We start from the raw sequence: 19,044 nt of genomic DNA, 5'->3' as shown, positions 1-19,044 counted from the left end.
TACAACTAACCTCTGTTATACTATTCGACCAAATATACCTCTACCGTTATACTATCCGGCTAAATTTACCTCTACCATCAATAAACCTTAAAAAATTACCTATCAATCCGTTAGTTAACTCAAAATTTCCCAAATCCCTTTTATTTAAATCACTTGTTCTTCGTGATCTACTATTTTCAGAAATTACGATTAACGTGAATGCTAAATGTACTAAACTATACAAATTATTCATGAATATTTTTAATTGCCATTGCACCAACTTCTCTTCTTGTGATAATGGGCTTGAAATTGGTTTAAATTTTTTATAAATTTTCAATCATATATATACCGCGGAATTCAGTGGGTCTATTAGTTGTGTATTATATGCGACTTCTCATCATGTATGTACATGTATATTTGAATATATCTTGTAACTGTCTAGTTAGTATAGAGTTCGGTCGACTAACTTAAGCGTGCACAATGCTTAGGCATTTGATTAAAGCAAAGTTGCATTCGACAACGCAAAGTCCAAGGAACTTCAATTTCTATTACTTATACTTGCAAAGTCTCCATATCTTTGGTGCAACGAATTTAGACAAGCTACCTAATTTATATTCTTTGATTTACTATACTTTGTTTACTAATCACTGTATTATTTTAATATTTCTTTCTCTTATTTCTTTTTTCCAATTAAGAAAGTAAGTAAATGCCAACTATTTTAAAAATAGTGGATCAAGAAAAAGAATAAGTGACTTAACTCAAATGATTTGCGAGACTCTGGGTCACCCGACGAATCGAGGTGTAATTTTTAAAAATTTATTTATGGTAGGTATAAATTTGATCGGATAGTATAAGGAATGTTAAATGCACAATATTAAAAAAAAGAGGGGTAAATTTAGACCTTTCCCCAAAAAGAAAAGAAACGGAAACATTTATACGCTTTTTTTTTCCACACATATATACGAACTCATAGCTTCAATCATTATGCTCTGCCTTAGAATCAAAGAAATCAGTATCTTTCTATTGGTTTAGGTTCTAAGGTATGGTAATATGTTCATGTTTCATACGGTATAGTAATTCAGTGATAATTGTTTCACGATGCTATACTGTCAGTGGAAGGAGTATAACTTATCAAAATGATTTCAAGTCGGTAGTGGGAATTAGATGACTGTTAGATTGGCTTCTAAGATAAGTTTAATCATTAAAAAGACAAATAGTCCTAAATCCTAATGCGCTTTCCCCACCCACCCCCTCCAAACTTTGCCTTTGTAATTTTAGCCTCAACACCTATAAGTGATCAAATCTATCAAAATCAAACCAGCATTTTTTATCTGAAGCATTTTTGAAGCATGGCAGCCGCCGGGCTGTTACTCTGCTATTTCATCCTCTCTTCTGGATTCCATTTAATATACACTGTCACAGACCCCAGAGATGGTAACAACTCCAGATTTTCTCATTCGAAATTTAACTGTGTATTTGAGTTAATGCGCCTAGGCATTTATTTAACTAAGCAAGTTTTATTATGTTTAATAAGCCTAGAAAAAAGACTCTTTTTTTTTTATTTTTGTAACAGTATTCTTGTTTTTTTCGTCATGGTGTTAAGGGACTGTTCTGTAAATCAGAAATGTTCATACAGTTCTACCTGTCATTTCAAAAGAAAATGGCAGCCGTCCGGTGCACTAAACTCCCGCTATGCGCGAGGTACGGGGAAGGGCCGGACCACAAAGGTCTATTGTATGCGTTCTTACCCTGTGCTTCTGCAAGAAGCTGTTTCCACGGTTTGAACTCATGACCTCCTGCTCAAATGGCAGCAACTTTACCAGTTACGCCGAGTCTCCCTTCCTACCTGTCATTTCAATCTTCAGCTATATACTTTACGGGTCATCTCGAAAATGAAAATGATAAACAAACTATAAGTTGCATACAAGTTCATGAAGATATATAAACAATGTTGTAACAGCAAGTTTTCGACTTGTATTCAATTTACTACTTCTAAAAATATAATGCCAACATACGGAGTCCATGATTTAAATTTGATGAGTTTAACTTATGAGATTCTTTACGTGAACACATTGTATTTTTTTTTTTTGAAATTATGAGTTCAAAAATGTTAAAATTGTATTGTTTTTTCTTAATTTATATATTCATGTTTCGTGTTGAAATACTAGTTCAGTTGAACTCATGAAAAAAGGCTGCATCTGCCTCTGCTAACATGAATAATTTCAAAATTTGGTTGAGTGCAGTTGCAATACTTCGATCTCTGAAAGACCAGTGGGAAAATACACCACCTAGTTGGCAGAAGAGCGATGATCCTTGTGGTACAACCTGGGAAGGTGTAACCTGCAACAACTCAAGGGTAACTGCATTGTGAGTATGCTATTCTCTTTTATTGTTCATCCTCCAACATTTAGTCTTTGACATGGTTGTTTCACCAGCCAATCACTTCTTAATCATTGATTGTATTTCTTATTTCTTCAGGGGATTATCAACGATGGGACTGAGAGGAAAATTAAGTGGTGATATTGGGGGGCTCACTGAATTAATTTCCTTGTGAGTTGGTGTTTTTAAATCTCATAAACGTGTGTTGAATATTAACTATAGCTTGTATTGGTTATCATGATTTGTTGAGTTGAGTTTCTAAACTTGCATTTCCAGAGACTTGTCATTCAATCGAGGACTTACAGGTTCCCTCTCTCCGCGGATAGGAGATCTGCAAAAACTAAACATATTGTAAGACTAGTAAAACTTGATGGTTTTTTATTTTTATTTTCATATAGCCGATCTAACTTGCTTGGCGTTGAGGCATAGTTGATGTTTTTTGTTAAACATGATGCTCTTCTTCCGAAACATACATTGCCTACATATACATAAATGCCTCTATTTACGTTTCAGAATCCTCGCTGGCTGTAGCTTCAGTGGTAGTATACCAAGGGAATTGGGAAAACTTGCAGAATTATCTTTCTTGTAAGAATTCCTCAGCCATATTAACTTATGATTGTTGTAGGTTTATCATCAATTTTATTTAGTTCCATGCCAATTTCTTGGGCAGAGCACTTAACTCAAATAATTTCACTGGCGAGATACCACGAACTCTTGGAAATCTGGCAAAACTCTACTGGCTTGATCTAGCAGATAATCAGTTAACAGGACAAATTCCTGTTTCAACCTCCTCAAGTCCGGGGTTGGACCTTTTAAAAAAGGCAAAGCACTTGTGAGTGAACTTTATCTATTCGAGTTACGTGCCATTCTTGAGATAGGATATATACCTATTAGGGTCTGACTTCTACATTATTGCAGCCATTTTAACAAAAATCAACTTTCAGGCTCCATTCCGGACAATCTTTTTAGTGGTGACATGGTGCTAATACATGTGTAAGTCAAGAAACTAAGGAGCTATTTGCGTTATTCTCCTTTGTCTCCTCATTCTTTGCATTTCTAAAATGGCAGATTATTTGATGGAAATCAATTTAGCGGGAGCATTCCATTAACACTAGGACTTGTTCAGACACTTGAGGTTCTGTGAGTAGAATCGACCATCTTATGTTAGCTTACCTTTCGTATTACTTCACCTTTTTTATTTTGTATTATATGCTAGTACCCTTTTATCTTTAGTTGGTATTCATGTGACTTCATATATACAGTCGGCTTGACAGAAATACCTTAAATGGTAGTGTCCCATCGAACTTGAACAACCTCACTAGCGTCGTAGAGTTGTAAGTATACTTTGCTCCATCATTGCTCATTCAATTGTGTGCCTGAAATCAATAATTGGTAGCCTGAAGTGGTTCTTTGTGCTCTTATTGTTCTGCTTTTAGGAATTTAGCACACAACGGACTGTCGGGCCGACTACCAGATTTAAGTGGAATGAACTCCCTTAATTATCTGTAAGGCTAGCATGAGAATAAGCAGAATCCTAATTTAGCAAGTTGTTTCTCTATGATAAAGTGATACATCATATTCTTTCTTTTCCAGGGACTTGAGCAACAACTCGTTCCATCAATCAGAGGCGCCAGTATGGTTCTCAACTTTACAGTCTCTTACCACTCTGTGAGTATGAATCAGTTATGAATACAACTATTAATTTCCACAAACTATGACCAATCTAAGTTGGAACGACAACTGGTGTGCTGCTCAGAGTCATTGAATATGGCTCACTCCAGGGATCAGTGCCCCAGAAGCTTTTCACATTACCCCAATTACAACAAGTGTGAGTATCATCATCCTAACTGAATATTCCACGTCTACTACCCACGACGAACAGTTTGGGATGATCTTAAATAACTTTTGCAGGAAAATGAGGAACAATGCATTTAATGACACGTTGAACATGGGTGGCATAGTTGGGAGGCAACTCACACTTGTTGATTTACAGAATAACGCGATTTCCTCAATAACACTTGGCTCTGGATACAAAAATACATTGATGTGAGATGGCTCATGACTCCTTTTTTGCCTGTTATATTATGTTGTTTTTTCTCTCTCTGATTACTTTGTGGTTGTACTCAGACTGATCGGAAATCCTGTCTGTGACACGGCCCTTGGAAACACGAATTACTGCCAGCTTCAGCAGCAATCCGTGAAACCTTATTCTACTAGCCTAGCTAATTGTGGAAGCAAATCGTGTCCTGCCGATGAAAAAGTTAGCCCACAAAGTTGTGATTGTGCTTACCCGTACGAGGGAACATTCTACTTTAGAGGACCATCTTTTAGGGAGTTATCCAATGCTAATACGTTCCATTCTCTTGAAATGAGCTTGTGGGTGAAGTTAGATCTCACGCCCGGTTCAGTTTCTCTACAGAATCCTTTCTTCAACATTGATGATTATCTTCAGGTGCAGTTAGGATTATTTCCACCAACAGGAAAGTATTTTAATCGGTCAGAGATTGAGAGGATTGGATTTGCCTTGAGTAACCAGACTTATAAGCCGCCTCCAGAATTTGGACCTTACTATTTTATAGCATCTCCTTACACTTTCCAAGGTATAATTAATTACTGAGATATTTAAAACTGTTTCTTCTAATAGAATACTAAATTGAACTCAAACTGTTTCAGCCGAACGTGGAGAAACTTCTATTAGTTCGAGACAAATTATTGGAATAGCTGTTGGGTGTACCGTCCTGGTCCTCTTGCTTGTTGGTCTTGCAATATATGCTATGAAGCAAAAGAAACTTGCTGAAAAAGCTATTGGATTGAGTAAACCATTTGGTAATATCATTTTCTACTGATAAAAGAGCTGAGTTATATATGTCCAGCACGCACGTAGGATTGATCTAAAAAGTTTGATTACTTTGATCTTTTTTGGCCAGGATCGTGGGCTCCAAGTGGGAACGATAGTGAAAGTGCACCACAACTAAAGGGTGCGAGATGGTTTTCTTATGACGAACTCAAAAAATGCACGAGTAACTTTTCAACGAGAAATGAGATTGGTTCCGGTGGCTATGGGAAGGTTTGCTATCAAAATCCACTGTATATCCATACTAAAGGGATAAACTCTTGCTCGGTTACTTTTCTTATTCGCTTGTATTCTGTTTCCTAGGTATACAAAGGAATCATCTCAAGTGGGCAAGTAATTGCTATCAAAAGAGCTCAACATGGATCCATGCAGGGTGGACTCGAGTTCAAGACTGAAATTGAGTTGCTTTCGCGGGTTCACCACAAAAACCTCGTTGGTCTGGTCGGATTCTGTTTTGAGCAAGGCGAACAAATACTGGTCTATGAGTATATTTCAAATGGTACACTCCGAGAAAATTTATCAGGTGTGCTACATCCTCCTATATATTAAAGATTAACCAGTCCAAGTATTATTTGATTCAAATATGTTCTAACATTTGGTAATGCCTTTAAAAGGAGTAATTTAAAAATAATACCTTTCCATTTGGTTCACATAGAAATTAATTTCCACTATGTTCTACAGGGAAATCAGGCATTTATCTAGATTGGAAGAGGAGACTTCGCGTTGCGCTTGGTTCAGCCAGAGGATTAGCTTATCTGCATGAGCTTGCCAATCCTCCTATAATTCACAGAGATGTGAAATCGACTAATATTTTATTGGATCAGAATTTAACAGCAAAGGTAGCAGATTTTGGCTTGTCCAAACTTGTGTCAGATAGCTCAAAGGGTCATGTTTCCACTCAAGTTAAAGGCACATTGGTAAGTACCACAACCTTCTTAATTCTTTCATCCTTCATATATGTATCCAGAAAATGATTTGCACCTGCTACCGTAGGTAAAAGAGAAGAGGGGCGGCAGGAATAACAAGATATCTAGTTTTAAGAACACATCCTAAAGTTGAAACCTTTCCAATATACAAGAATAATGTTTAAACATCTGTATAAGATAAAATACCATCAGATTTCCAAAATGTAAAGGAATGAGAAAATTATAATGGTTAAATGACTTGTCCTAGACGTTATTGTTTCTTCCTCTGAGCAGAGGCGGATCCAGGATTTTTATGCGATGGGGGCACAATTTTCTGCTCAACCAGTGCCCCCTAAAGGCTTTTAATGTTCAGGGTGTCAAGTGCTTTAAATTAATCATTTTCAAGGTATACACATATACATATACAAGATTTTTGCCGAAGCTTATGGGGTCCGGTGACCCCTCACTATAACACATAGGTCCGCCTCTGCCTCCGAGTACGGACATATGCTTCTTTTGGCTTTTTGGCATGTGAAACATGATACATTTGTTTCCTTATTGGTGTTTCCACATGATACATTTTATCTTTTATATTTAGTCGGAATGAATTTAAGACCTGATTACATTGCAGGGTTATCTAGATCCTGAATACTATTTGACTCAACAATTAACCGAGAAAAGTGATGTGTATAGCTTTGGAGTTGTAATGCTAGAAATGATAACTGCAAAGCAACCAATAGAGAAGGGAAAATATGTCGTTCGAGAGGTGAGAGCAGCTATTAATAAGAACGATGACGAGCATTATGGTTTGAGTGATATGATCGATCCCGTCATTAGAAGCGCGCCAAATTTAATCGCGTTTACAAAGTTCGTGGATCTGGCAATGCAATGTGTTGAAGAGTCTGCTGCTGATCGTCCAACGATGAGTGAAGTGGTAAAAATGCTTGAAACTATTCTACAAAATGATGGTCTGGAAACAAATTCGACGTCTGCATCATCTTCAATCACAGATTTTGGGACAGCAATTGCTGCTTCTCGACATCCTTATAATAAGGATGCTCTACAGAGAAAGGAAATAAGTGATACTCATGCTTTTGATTACAGTGGTGGTTATACTATTTCAAGAAATGTGGAACCAAAATAGGGACAACCAAAAAAGGACTTGTCTTTGCTAGTTCTCATTCTTTAATTTATTATTCTCTATAGTAAAGTTTTGGAAAAATGGGTGAAAGGGATTATAGAATTTAGTTGTTGCATGGTACCTATATTGGCTAGAATATTTCGTGACACGTGAACGTGATCACATGTGGAATCAAGATCGAAGTTCAGATTTTACTACTGAGGCTTACAGTTTAGTGATCCAGACTTGCATACAATAGGTGTGAGTTCGATTTTTACTGTCCCCATTCCCTGATCCTCCAATGTAATAGAGAAAAGGTTAAAAGAGAAAAAAAAAATCAGATTTTCTAGCTTGGAGAGAAAAGTTTACATGGACCATTGTATGATTCCATGTGTCAATGTTTCATGTTCTAATTTTCTTCTGATTTTGTTATTGTGTCTCCTGACTTATAGGGCATCTAGTGCAAAGAAATCATATATGATAATACTATAACACAATAAGCAAATAATTGTTTGTGGCTGCTATGAATTCTCGCTTTGACCATATGAACTTCAATTGTAGTATTCAGTTAGAGTTGGCACATTTCAGCAAAGCATGAGCAAGCTGTTAACAGTTTTCGGCAGAATAGATCGATGACCCTATAAATTTATTAGTATATTTTATTTGAAAAAGGATCAAAACTGCCCGTAGACTATTCGATTTGGTATAAAATTGCCCTCCGTCCACCTATTGAGTCAAAAATATCTCTATCGTTATATTAGTGGCCCAATAATGCCCTTATTACTGATGGACTTATCTGAAAAATAAGAAAATTTATGTAATATCCACGTGTCACCGTCCTATTGGCTAAATATAAATCCTTACTATACTAAAAAAAAACCCACCATAACTTGTGTTTTGATTGGCCGCACCGATTTTAAACCTGTAATCTAAATCTTTTATTTTTAAAAGACAATGTAACTTATTCTTCTTCCTCTTTTAATTATGTTCTGCAAATGGGAGAATTTGTGTCACCACAACAACAAGAAAAGTAACAGCTTAAGCAAGAAAATGTTGATTTTGGGAATAAAATGAAATGGGTATGGGAATAAAATTTCGGATCTTGACTTAGGAAGTAATTCATTAAATGAGAATAAATTCATTAATGAAATCAAATGGGTATAAAATGGGTCTGAGAAAATAATTCACTATCTCCTCCTCTAATTCGATTTCATGGAGATTGGAGAAGAAAGAGAAAGTTGGCAGCGAGGCGGATCTTTTTTGGGGCGGGTAAAACCCAGGTTATGTTTTTTTTTAAAATTCTTTGATAAGGATTTATGTTTAGACCAATGGGACGTTTTTTTTCTCTCCATATAATTTCGTTAATAATAAGGGCATAATTGAGCCACTAAGATAACTGTAGAGATATTTTTAGCTCAATAGGTGAATGGAGGATATATTGTACCAAATCAAATAGTGTAGGGGTAGTTTTGACCCTTCTCCGAATTTTATTTAGACGCCCAAACTTAGGCTTGTTCCAATTGAGTAACTGAACACATATATTAGATATTCATTGAGAAAATTTTGAGATAATGACTTGGTTACGAGTCTTTTGTTTAACGGAGAGGAGTTTGTTTTATAATTGATTAAATTCTTTTTTAATTGACCTATTTTATTTTTATTTGTTATAGCAAATACTTATATCTAATGTGTATAATTGAAGGATAAGATATATTTTAAGTGGTTAATTTATTCACGTAATAAAAGAAGACAAACAAAAGATTTTCCAAAATTTAAGCCCGAAATATTTAATAGGAATACTTTATTGTAAGTCGAGGTGTTCAATTGAATAGACCTTAATTCATGTCAAATTTGGAAAAAAACAATCAATGATGTCAATTCGTTGAAAGGAGCACGATCAAGCCAAAGATTGTTGGATGGGTTCGTTCTACGTTTACTTCATGTTGGCACTGCTATTTGCTAATTTCTTTCAAAATTCATGCGTTTTGCATACTTCTACTACTAAAAGTGAGCTTTTAACAAGAGAACTTTTGAAATCGGCGAAGCAGCCGGAGTTCTTCGATTGGTTGAGGAGGATCCGTAGGAGAATACATGAGTACCCAGAACTGGCTTTTCAAGAATACAAAACGAGTCAACTCATTAGAAATGAGCTGGACTCGCTCGGCGTCAAGTATTTGTGGCCCGTAGCTAAAACTGGTTTGGTTGGAACCATTGGGTCTGGATCTCAACCTTGGTTCGGTTTAAGAGCTGACATGGATGCTCTTCCTATTCAGGTTTTTCCCCCTCTCTTTTTTCTCCATTTTTTCCTTTTTGGTATGTTTGGTTTGTTACGAATGACTGACCTTCGTAGAAATGATTTTCATATTTGGTTGGAGATAGTAAATGAAAGTAATATTAGCGAGCAGTAATATTTTGATTAAAAGTTTTGGGTATTAAAAATAGATAATAATGTCTAAGGTGTTGGTTAAAGTAGTGATATTTTTCGAGGAAAGCAGTTTCCGGATAGTGTTTTCGCATAAATTAAGATGTAATTTAAATTTCCAATTTGAATAAGAGTGAGTAGAATAGTTACCTAACCTTGTCATTTAAGAGATGGTTGGCTGAAGGTCAGTGCTGTTAATTTTTTTTCCCTCTCACTGCTGTTAATTCCACTGTCCAGTAAGTTGGAGCGTGATGGACTAATATAGAACAATTTCTATTATAAATAACCATACATGTATACTATTTTAGTGATTAGAGAAGTGAAAAGGAGTAGCATGTTTGACCAAGCTTCTAAAATCAGCTTAGTTTTGAAAAGTGTTTTTTTCCAAAGGTGCTTTTCAAAAAAGTATTTTTGACTAGAATCGGTTTGGGTTTGGCTAATTAATTTGAAAAATACTTTTGAATAACAATTAGTGTTTGACCAAGCTTTTAAAAAGCGCTTCTAAGTATATTTTTCTTAAAAGTGCTTTCGGAAAAAAACTACTTTCTTCTAATCAAAAGTACTTTTGTTCCTTCTAAAAGCTTGGCCAATCACGTTAACTTTGGGGGAACAAACACTTTTGGCCGAAAAAACACTTTTGGCCAAAAAGAAGCTGAACCACGACAGATGGATTTTTATTAGCATTGTATCTTAACATGGAAAATCTGGCAATTGGCAAAGCCTAAACTTCAAGGGAAATCAATAAAACTTTACTTGATGCTCAAAGAGCGAATAGCACATGATAACTCCCAACTGTTAAACCTAGTCTTGGAAACCACCAAACTGCTGTATCAGTTGCAGTGATTTCGTCTCTGATAAATGTATAACTTCTCTAGCTTGAAATACTAATACGATAATACCACCGTTCAGAAGTGATCAAATTGCTTATTGCTTATTTTTGTCGATGCATATTACTTTATGGAATACGACGTATTTGTTCTTGTAGTCCATGCGTAATTTCCAGCTTCTTTTTATCCAAAAATATAAAATGATGATCTTTTTGGCCTACAGTATGATTCTTCAGATTGTTTCATCTATTTCAACTCATTTATCATCTTATAATAGCTTCAGTGTAGTTTTATTGTACTCAATTCCTTCCTTTCGGAGCCATTGACTCAATGATGAGCTGCTGACTTGTTGACATAGTGGCTTCTCTAACTTGCTAGTTTATTAGTCTCTGATCTATTCTTCTTTCTTTTCCTCGGTTACTCATATTTAAAGAAAAGATATATACCCATGGAGAACATTTTGGAGATTGATATGATTCTTGATTTAGCTAAAATAAGAAGCTTCCTCCAAGAAAAATGACATACGTCTTATGAATTGATATGTAGGAGGAAGTGTAAGTAGATATAGTTGTCATATATTAAGTTTGTTATGAAATCAATGGTGCCATTCACTAGTTAGGAAGTAGAGATAGATATGGATGGTGGATTGGAGAAAAAGTTCAAAATATGTGAGTCTAGCTTGTTTCTACAGATAGCTCTTGTAATTTACTGAGTATTACTCAGAACAACAGTGTTTCTAACTCACACTATTCTCCCTGTGCGTCTGTGACCTCCTCTCTCTCTCCCCCCCCAAAATCACCCCCCAAACTTCCAATTTACCTCTATTCGGAAAAGAAAAGGAAAGATTATAAAATTTGCTCTAATTTTTATGATTTGCTTGCTTCTTCCTATACTTTGTTTAACTGTTTTTGTCATTAGAAAGAATTGCTTCATTGAGTGGAATGTTTGAATAGAAGCAACATTATGAAGGAATTGGTAGATTGGGAGCACAAAAGCAAGATCAATGGCAAAATGCATGCCTGTGGCCATGATGTTCATGTCACCATGCTGCTTGGAGCAGCGAGATTGCTTCAAAACACAACGGATAAGTTGAAAGTATGAAGAATTATTATTATTTTGAGATGAACTGCCTACATCCTTCCTTTCCTGCTCTTAATTTGATTCAGAAATTGATTTGTGTAACCTACATTCTAAACTGAAGGGCTCTGTAAAGCTCGTCTTCCAACCAGCAGAAGAAGGCTACGGTGGTGCCTCCTATATGTTAGAAGAAGGGGCACTAAACGGGTTTCAAGCAATATTTGGCTTACATGTCTCACCATTTATGCCCGTTGGTACTATCAGTTCTCGACCTGGTCCTATCATGGCTGGCTCAGGCAGGTTCAAAGCAACGATAAAAGGGAAAGGCGGACATGCAGCAACCCCACATAAAACTAGAGACCCGATCCTAGCTGCTTCTATGGTAGTTCTTGCATTGCAACAACTTGTTTCTCGAGAAACTGATCCTCTAGAGCCTAGGGTACATATTGCCCCTTTGTTTCCAAACAGGTCAAAAGTGTTTCAGTTTTTTCCGGCTCTGAACATCTTTTCTCTGTTGATTTTTAGGTTGTCTCTGTTGGATTTGTTGACGGCGGTCAAGCTGGAAATGTTATCCCTGCAAGTGTAGAGTTTGGTGGAACATTTCGGTTCATGACATCAGAAGGTTATTCCTATCTTCAGAGGAGGATCAAAGAGGTATGTCTATGTTCCAGTTGTCTATATCTTGTTTTCTATATCTTAAAAATTGTTTTGTGCAACCATACTGTTAGAGACAAGTAAAATTGCAAATACATACTGCTCGCAGGTGATAGAGACTCAAGCAGCTGTACATCTGTGTTCGGCTACTGTTAATTTCATCGAGGAACTGAGGCCATATCCACCAACTCTAAACGATCCCAAATTGTATGAGCATGTCAGAAAAGTTGGACAAGTCTTGCTCGGTGAGCAAAACGTGCTGATTGACCCTATTTCAATGGGCGCAGAGGACTTCAGCTTCTATTCCCAGAAGATGGCAGCCGCATTCTTTAGCATTGGGACGCAAAATAAAACTATCACATCTGCTATTAAAGATATACACTCCCCCTACTTCACTGTCAATGAAGATGTTCTTCCTTTCGGAGCAGCTCTCCATGCTGCTGTCGCCATCTCTTACTTTGATACACATGCATTGACTCAACAAGAAGCATAGACATATTGTTCTTGAGCAACAATCTCGCGTGTAAATAAACTTCTTTGTTAGTAGAAAAACATCTATGAGAGGGATCTTGTTTATCAGGAATCAGGCTTATATGCTTCAAGAAACATTTCAATAAGACAGATTTCGGATTGTTTTTACATGGTAAAATTAAACTACTACTTGCAAATGATTGTTCTCTGTTATTTCCGTCCTTTCTTAATCTGACAGTTCTTCAAATGTTGGTTCATAATCTCTTTTTCCTTTGGCATTTTAAATCAGTTCTATAAAAGAACTCTCAGCTTTCGACCTTGAAATGAGAAGATCTTAGATTCTGGTTGGACTTGGGAGTTAGGATGCACGAGTATGCGATTAGAGTTGCAATTTAGTGGTTATTACTTTATCCTACATCTAAGGGTATTCAAGGAAAACCAAAAAGCTCCCCCTGAACTGAAATCTGGTCACGACCCAATGTGCATAAATTTATGTCAAGGTTGCCATCACGGAGACTGAAGGGAAGCTTTAGAGCAACAAGAAAGAAAAATTGTCTCTGTATAACCTATAAGTTACGGGTTTGAGCCATGAAAGCATCCACTAATACTTGCATTACAGAAGGTTGTCTGTATCATACCCTTTGGGGTGCGGCCCATCCCCGAATCCTATTGAATGCTTTGTGCATTGGGCTCTCCTTTTTGTTGGCATTGGGGAGCCCTTGCTTAGATTGCAACATTAAGTATGTTGTGAGCTTAGGATGAGTCATTTCGCAATCTCAAACCACCCTATGTGATTGTGGAAAGTCACTAAAGCAGGCAGATGCTCTAGGACATTTGTGAAATCTCCTTCCAGCAATAGAATTAGTCCAATCAGTAAAGTGACGAGCAATCAGTTTGTAACGACATTTCCTTGCATATCGAGTTTCATACATTGAAATGAAACTTGATTTTCCACAAAATAAATCTCAAAGACTAATTTCTTATGTTTTTTTATTTCAAAGGTAAAAGACCAAAACATCCCTGAACTATTTGAAATGGGACAACTTTGTCTTCTTAAGTGCCCTTAGTGGGGGAGATCTTTGAACTTGACTAACAGTTAAATTTAGATATTCATCGAGCACTTTGGATTCCAAATGGAGGCTATTTTCATATTAGAGTGGCTACGGCCAACAATTGAAGACTATATAATATTTAGTAATTGTATTTGTAATATTTAGCTCTCCAGTATAAATGACATAAAACTCTCATTTTAAAATTAGTTTTTTATTGATATCTTGAAGAACTCTTTTGTGAATACGAGGCTAAATTTCGTTGTTGGTGATTAAACTTATTAAGGTAAACTTGCAAGGGTTGTTCCTATATGTTTTGGTCAATTAAGTTTTAAATTGATTGAGTATTTATTTTTTCAAATATTCTTTTAATTTTCTTAGTTGGTTATCTATCTTTCAATCTTTTAATTTGTGTTCTTGTTATGTTGGTTTGGTGTTGGTATCAGTGATGGTACAAACAAAAGATAAACTTATGGTGAAAATAGAAGAAAAAGAGAGAACTTCTTATTATGCTGGTCAACACTCTACAAGATGGGCACACTTATCTGCAACTTTTTTAATGAAGTAATAATTTATTTTTGTTATGGAAAAAACCTAGTATACAAATGGTTTCCGGAAAGTTGAAAACCTACACAAAAATATGTTTCTCTACTAAAGACGTCCAACCCACGGGCGGCCCAACCCTAAAACAAGTGAAAGGCCCCAAATATTTAAGGGCCTCAAAATTACTAGTATTTTTTAATATATAGTAGTATATTATTTATATAATTATCATTTATTATTGATAAATTTATTTCTTTGTTGTCATATTAATTTTTAATAACTCGATTTCTTCCTCTAATTAATATAACTAAAATAATTTTCTGTCAATCTTTTTTTACTTAATTATATTTCTCTATTCATTAGTTGGTCACGTAACTATATCTAATAATCTAACTTATTATTTATTTTCCTTACATAAATTATACTCTCTCCGTCCCAATTTATATGAAAGTGTTTGATTGGACATGTATTTTATGAAATAAAGGAAGGCTTTTGAAACTTGTAATCTTAAATAAATCATAGAAGTTTTTGGGTTAGAAATCATCTCATTAATGGTAAAAATATAGAAAGGGACTTACTAAAAAAAGGAGTCACTTATGTTTTCTGGGTTCTCCCATTTCAGTTGTGATGTAATCAACGTTAAATTCATTTAATTTTCTGTATTTTATAAAACTAAGTTCTCATTTTTTTTAATTACACATCCTCACTTGTCTAATTTTTTTAAAAATGATGTTCATTAAATTATATATATATATATATATATATATATATATATATATATATATATATATATATATATATTAAGGCCTCTTATTAAGATTTTGTTTTAGGCCTTTGAGAGGTTGGGCCGCCCTGGTCCAACTATCTATCTAAGCCTTACAAACGAGGAGATTGGCTAATCCTACTGACAAGAGAAAAAGAAGGTTAACACATCTTTATTTCGATTGAAACCGACCTTATCCCCCACTACCAAACCTGAAATGATGACTAGCATAACGGGAGAATGGAATTTCGGCCCACCAAGCATACTACTTGAGTTTCTTTTCTTCTCTTTTGCACCAAAACTTAACAAAAAAGAAAAACGTTCCCTCGACAAGAAAATTTTGGTCTTTCCGGCGCATTCAGAGGCGGAGCCAAAATTTAAATTTTATGGGTTGAGAATTGTAATTATTTTAAGTTATTATGTTCTAAATTAATAAGTTATACATATTCAAATAGTTTCTTAAGATAAATAAAAAGTTGGAACAAAAACTACTGGGTTCAGCCGGACCCGCATCCCACATTCTGCCTCCGCACCTGGGTGCACTAACGGCTTGTTTGGATGGTTGTTACCTATTGTATTGTATCGTATTGTTACTTTATATACGATGCGTGTTTTGATTGTTACTTAAATTTTATTGTATTGTATTGTTAAATCCGTTGTTACGTAACTACGAAGTGTGCCACTTTATGTAACGACCGATTTGGTGTGATCGCGTCGTTACCTTGTCTTTTTCTCTCATCTCACTCTTCATTATTATTAAATAATTTTATTTTATCATTTACCCTACCTTTTAATATAATAATTTTACCCTGTATCATAATTTTTTTTATAATATTGCAAGTTTATTCTTTATATTGCTGGTGCATGATATCAAGAAACAACGACAAACGATACATTCTATCTAAATATTATATTCATCAAACGATACAGTACAATACAATACGATACGATACATTATGAAACGATATGTAATAACCATCCACACAAGCTGTAAGCTCCCGCTATGCGCGAGGTCTGAGAAAAGGCCGGACAAAGCATCACTAGATTGACATAACAAAATAGTAAAACCAACACTTCTCTAACTTAAATAAATTCAAACAGAGAGGAGCTAAAAACAGCCATTTGGTGAGCCGACGTACCTCATTATAATTTGAAACACTAGAACCATCACCATGTAATATTCACAACCAAATACAGAAATAAAGATTGATATATTGATTCGATAACGAAAAGTAATAATAACTAAGGATAGTAACAGAAAGAAAGGGGCTGGGAAGACAGAGCCACAAAGAGAATTAGTTGAAGGAGAGAGAGACCAGAGAAGGAAAGTTTCTACAAAATTCAGCCTAACTCTAGAATGCAATGAACGTATTATTTATCTCCTGATTTCCTTGGTCTCCGTCACGCGCAACGCACATGCTCTATTTTCAGCCAGGGTCCCATATGTAATTTGCCAAAAGCCCAAATGTGGAATCACATCTATTTTGATTCATAACAATACCCCGATCCTCAATAAGAACCTCGCCCTCAGGTTCGAGTCAGTAATTCCTTCTAACCACATTACAATCAGATCATATAAACTAAGTCTTTCCTCTACTGCATGTGTAAAATCTATGTTAGTATAACTGGCAGCAACAATGAACGTCCATAGAGCTAGATTTGTAGATAAACTTTGACTTCCTTGATTACCATCTGAAGCAACCACAAGAATTCCAAGTCTTAAAGCTTGAAATGATCCTATAGAAACGGTATCATTGAAATAATCTGCTTGGGAAGCATCAAGACCCCAATATAATAAAACAATCCCATCTCTAAGTGTACCATTGAATGCAACCAACAAGTCTACATTATAGCAATCAAAACTCCAACAAGTTTTGTACATCGCTATTCTGGCTAATGGCAATATATTATCAGACACTTTCCTGCTTAAGGTTTTCAAAAGTGAATGTACCTCCAATGCCCAAGCCTTCATCTCAGAATTTTTCACCTTTAGTAAGAGACTTCAAGCCCATCCACATAATCCACACCCTCAATATTAGATGCTATCACAGTGACAAATGTTGCTATTTGTTGCAGTCTCTGGATAAGAGCTTGGGAAAATCGGATACGGACACGTACATTCCATGTCGCTCACAGTCTCAAAGTATGACATTGCAACCAAACCTCTACTCCTTTTAGCAATTTCGTCAAACAAAGTATGCGAGTCCGATTTAGAGCTTAAAGGAACTGTAATATGGTCATTATTTTGTCAAATGCAGTCCATCTCACATAATCATAAGCATCTTTGCAAAGTGTAGACTTTGTTGGCAATATTCTTTGGGACTCAAAAGTATTGCATTGTGTGTTGGATATCATTTGCACAAGTTGTATCTCTTCTTTTACACCTAAGAGGTCAAGACTTTTTTGCCTATAAAAGGGAAGGTCTCCTCATTTGTATACACACCAACAAGACTTGTCTTCAATTCTTGTTTCTTCCTTTCTTCCTTTATTAAGAGTGTTTTGTATGAGAGTTAGTGTTGGGAAGCACTTGTGTGAACCCTTTCTTTGGAGTGATCTTGTGAGGTTATTCTCTTAGGGTATTTGGGATTAATTAGAGTATTTACTCTAATTTTGTACTCTCTTTTGTACTCTTATTGTTATAGTAAATTGCTCCTCTCCGCTTGTGGACGTAGGTCACTTTGACCGAACCACGTTAAATTTGTGTCTTCTTTATCTACTTTAATTGTCGTTGTTATCAACTTTCATTGTCTTTGTTATTGTCATTATACCGTTGTTTGGCTATATTTCGCACTACCTGGATTCCCGATCCTAACAAATTGATATCAGAGCCGGATCTAACCGGGTTAGTTTCAATAGCCAAAAATGACTCTAACAAAGACCTATGTTGAGAAATTTGACCGAAGAGCAAATTTCGGAATGTGGCAATTAAAGATGGAAGCTATCCTAATTCAGGATGGCTTAGACTTGGCGTTGCAAGGAAAGGAGAAGAAGCCGGATAAAATGACGGACGAGGAGTTTGCCATCATAGACAAAAAGGCAAAAGCATGTATTATTTTAAATCTCTCAAATGAGGTTTTACGTGAAGTTTCTGTAGAAACCACAGCTAAAGGCATGTGGGAAAAATTGAAAACCTTATATATGAAGAGGACGGTGGAAAATAGACTTTACCTGAAGCAGAAGCTTTATACAATTCGTATGAGTGAATGTACCTCTATTCTCTCTCATCTTGACACCTTTGATTTCATTCTTATGGATTTGAGTAATATAGATGCTGAAATTAAAGATGAGGATCAAGCTGTATTACTGCTTTGTTCTCTACCCCCATCTTTTAAGCATATAAGAGATACTATGCTTTATGCAAAGGATAATATCTCTTATAAGGATATTAATTCTATCTTAAAATCAAAAGAATAGATAGATAGTGATATTACTGGGGAAGCTAGTGGAACTCAAGCGGAAGTTGGCTTATTTGTTAGGGGCAAATCCGACTCCAATTCCAGATACAATAATTTATAGTGTCGCCATTGTCATAAGAAAGGTCACAATATCTCTGAATGCTATAAACTAAAAAATAAAGAAAAGCACAAAGAAAGAAAAAATGAGCACAAAAATACTGACACCGCCGAAGCTAGTGTAGCAACTGATGAGATTGAGGGAACTATATTTTTAGCAACTGAAACTAGTTTCAGATTAGACAATGAGTGGATTTTAGATTCCGGTTGTTCATATCATATGTGTCCTAGCAGGTGACTTATTTTCTACATATGATTCAGTTGCAGGTGGAATTGTCCAATTGGGTAACAATGTTACTTGTAACGTTATTGGCAAAGGTACAATTCGGGTCAGAATGCACGATGATGTGATGAGAACTCTCACCGATGTTAGATATGTTCCTGAGTTGAAAAAAAAATCTCATCTCTCTAGGCACTTTAGAATCCCTTGGGTGCAAATTCACTAGTGAAGGTGGAGTTCTGAAAATTTTTCAAGGTGCTCGTTTGATC

At 35.6% G+C, this 19,044-nt stretch overlaps 2 protein-coding genes across 4 annotated transcripts; both read left to right on the top strand.

Moving 5' to 3' along the window:
- Positions 1–1,258: 1,258 nt before the first annotated feature.
- Positions 1,259–7,672, top strand: LOC107762348 (leucine-rich repeat receptor protein kinase HPCA1-like). 2 transcript variants are annotated; one of them, XM_016580690.2, is made up of 19 exons: positions 1,259–1,413; positions 2,223–2,346; positions 2,458–2,529; positions 2,635–2,709; positions 2,872–2,943; positions 3,029–3,190; positions 3,277–3,351; positions 3,427–3,498; positions 3,621–3,692; positions 3,795–3,863; positions 3,952–4,026; positions 4,115–4,186; positions 4,270–4,404; positions 4,486–4,958; positions 5,032–5,184; positions 5,286–5,425; positions 5,516–5,735; positions 5,894–6,129; positions 6,749–7,672. In XM_016580690.2, the coding sequence occupies exons 1-19, from the start codon at positions 1,329–1,331 to the stop codon at positions 7,259–7,261; spliced, it is 2,895 nt and encodes a 964-aa protein (XP_016436176.1). In that variant the 5' UTR covers positions 1,259–1,328; the 3' UTR covers positions 7,262–7,672. The 2 variants fall into 2 exon arrangements, with proteins under 2 accessions (XP_016436176.1, XP_075104309.1); XM_075248208.1 differs by lacking the exon at positions 1,259–1,413 and adding an exon at positions 1,569–1,801.
- An 828-nt stretch (positions 7,673–8,500) lies between these two features.
- Positions 8,501–12,918, top strand: LOC107762349 (IAA-amino acid hydrolase ILR1-like 3). 2 transcript variants are annotated; one of them, XM_016580692.2, is made up of 5 exons: positions 8,501–9,510; positions 11,456–11,581; positions 11,688–11,945; positions 12,089–12,217; positions 12,327–12,918. In XM_016580692.2, exons 1-5 carry the CDS (start codon positions 9,154–9,156, stop codon positions 12,708–12,710), a joined length of 1,254 nt encoding a protein of 417 aa, XP_016436178.1. In that variant the 5' UTR covers positions 8,501–9,153; the 3' UTR covers positions 12,711–12,918. The 2 variants fall into 2 exon arrangements, with proteins under 2 accessions (XP_016436178.1, XP_016436177.1); XM_016580691.2 differs by having other exon boundaries at positions 8,513–9,510; positions 11,688–12,002; positions 12,327–12,917.
- The last annotated feature ends 6,126 nt before the right edge of the window (positions 12,919–19,044 follow it).

The sequence above is a fragment of the Nicotiana tabacum genome, chromosome 24, assembly GCF_000715075.1.
Source record: "Nicotiana tabacum cultivar K326 chromosome 24, ASM71507v2, whole genome shotgun sequence".
NCBI lineage: Eukaryota > Viridiplantae > Streptophyta > Magnoliopsida > Solanales > Solanaceae > Nicotiana > Nicotiana tabacum.
Note: the sequence above shows the minus strand (reverse complement) of the source record. Positions and strands in the feature narration are given on the sequence as shown.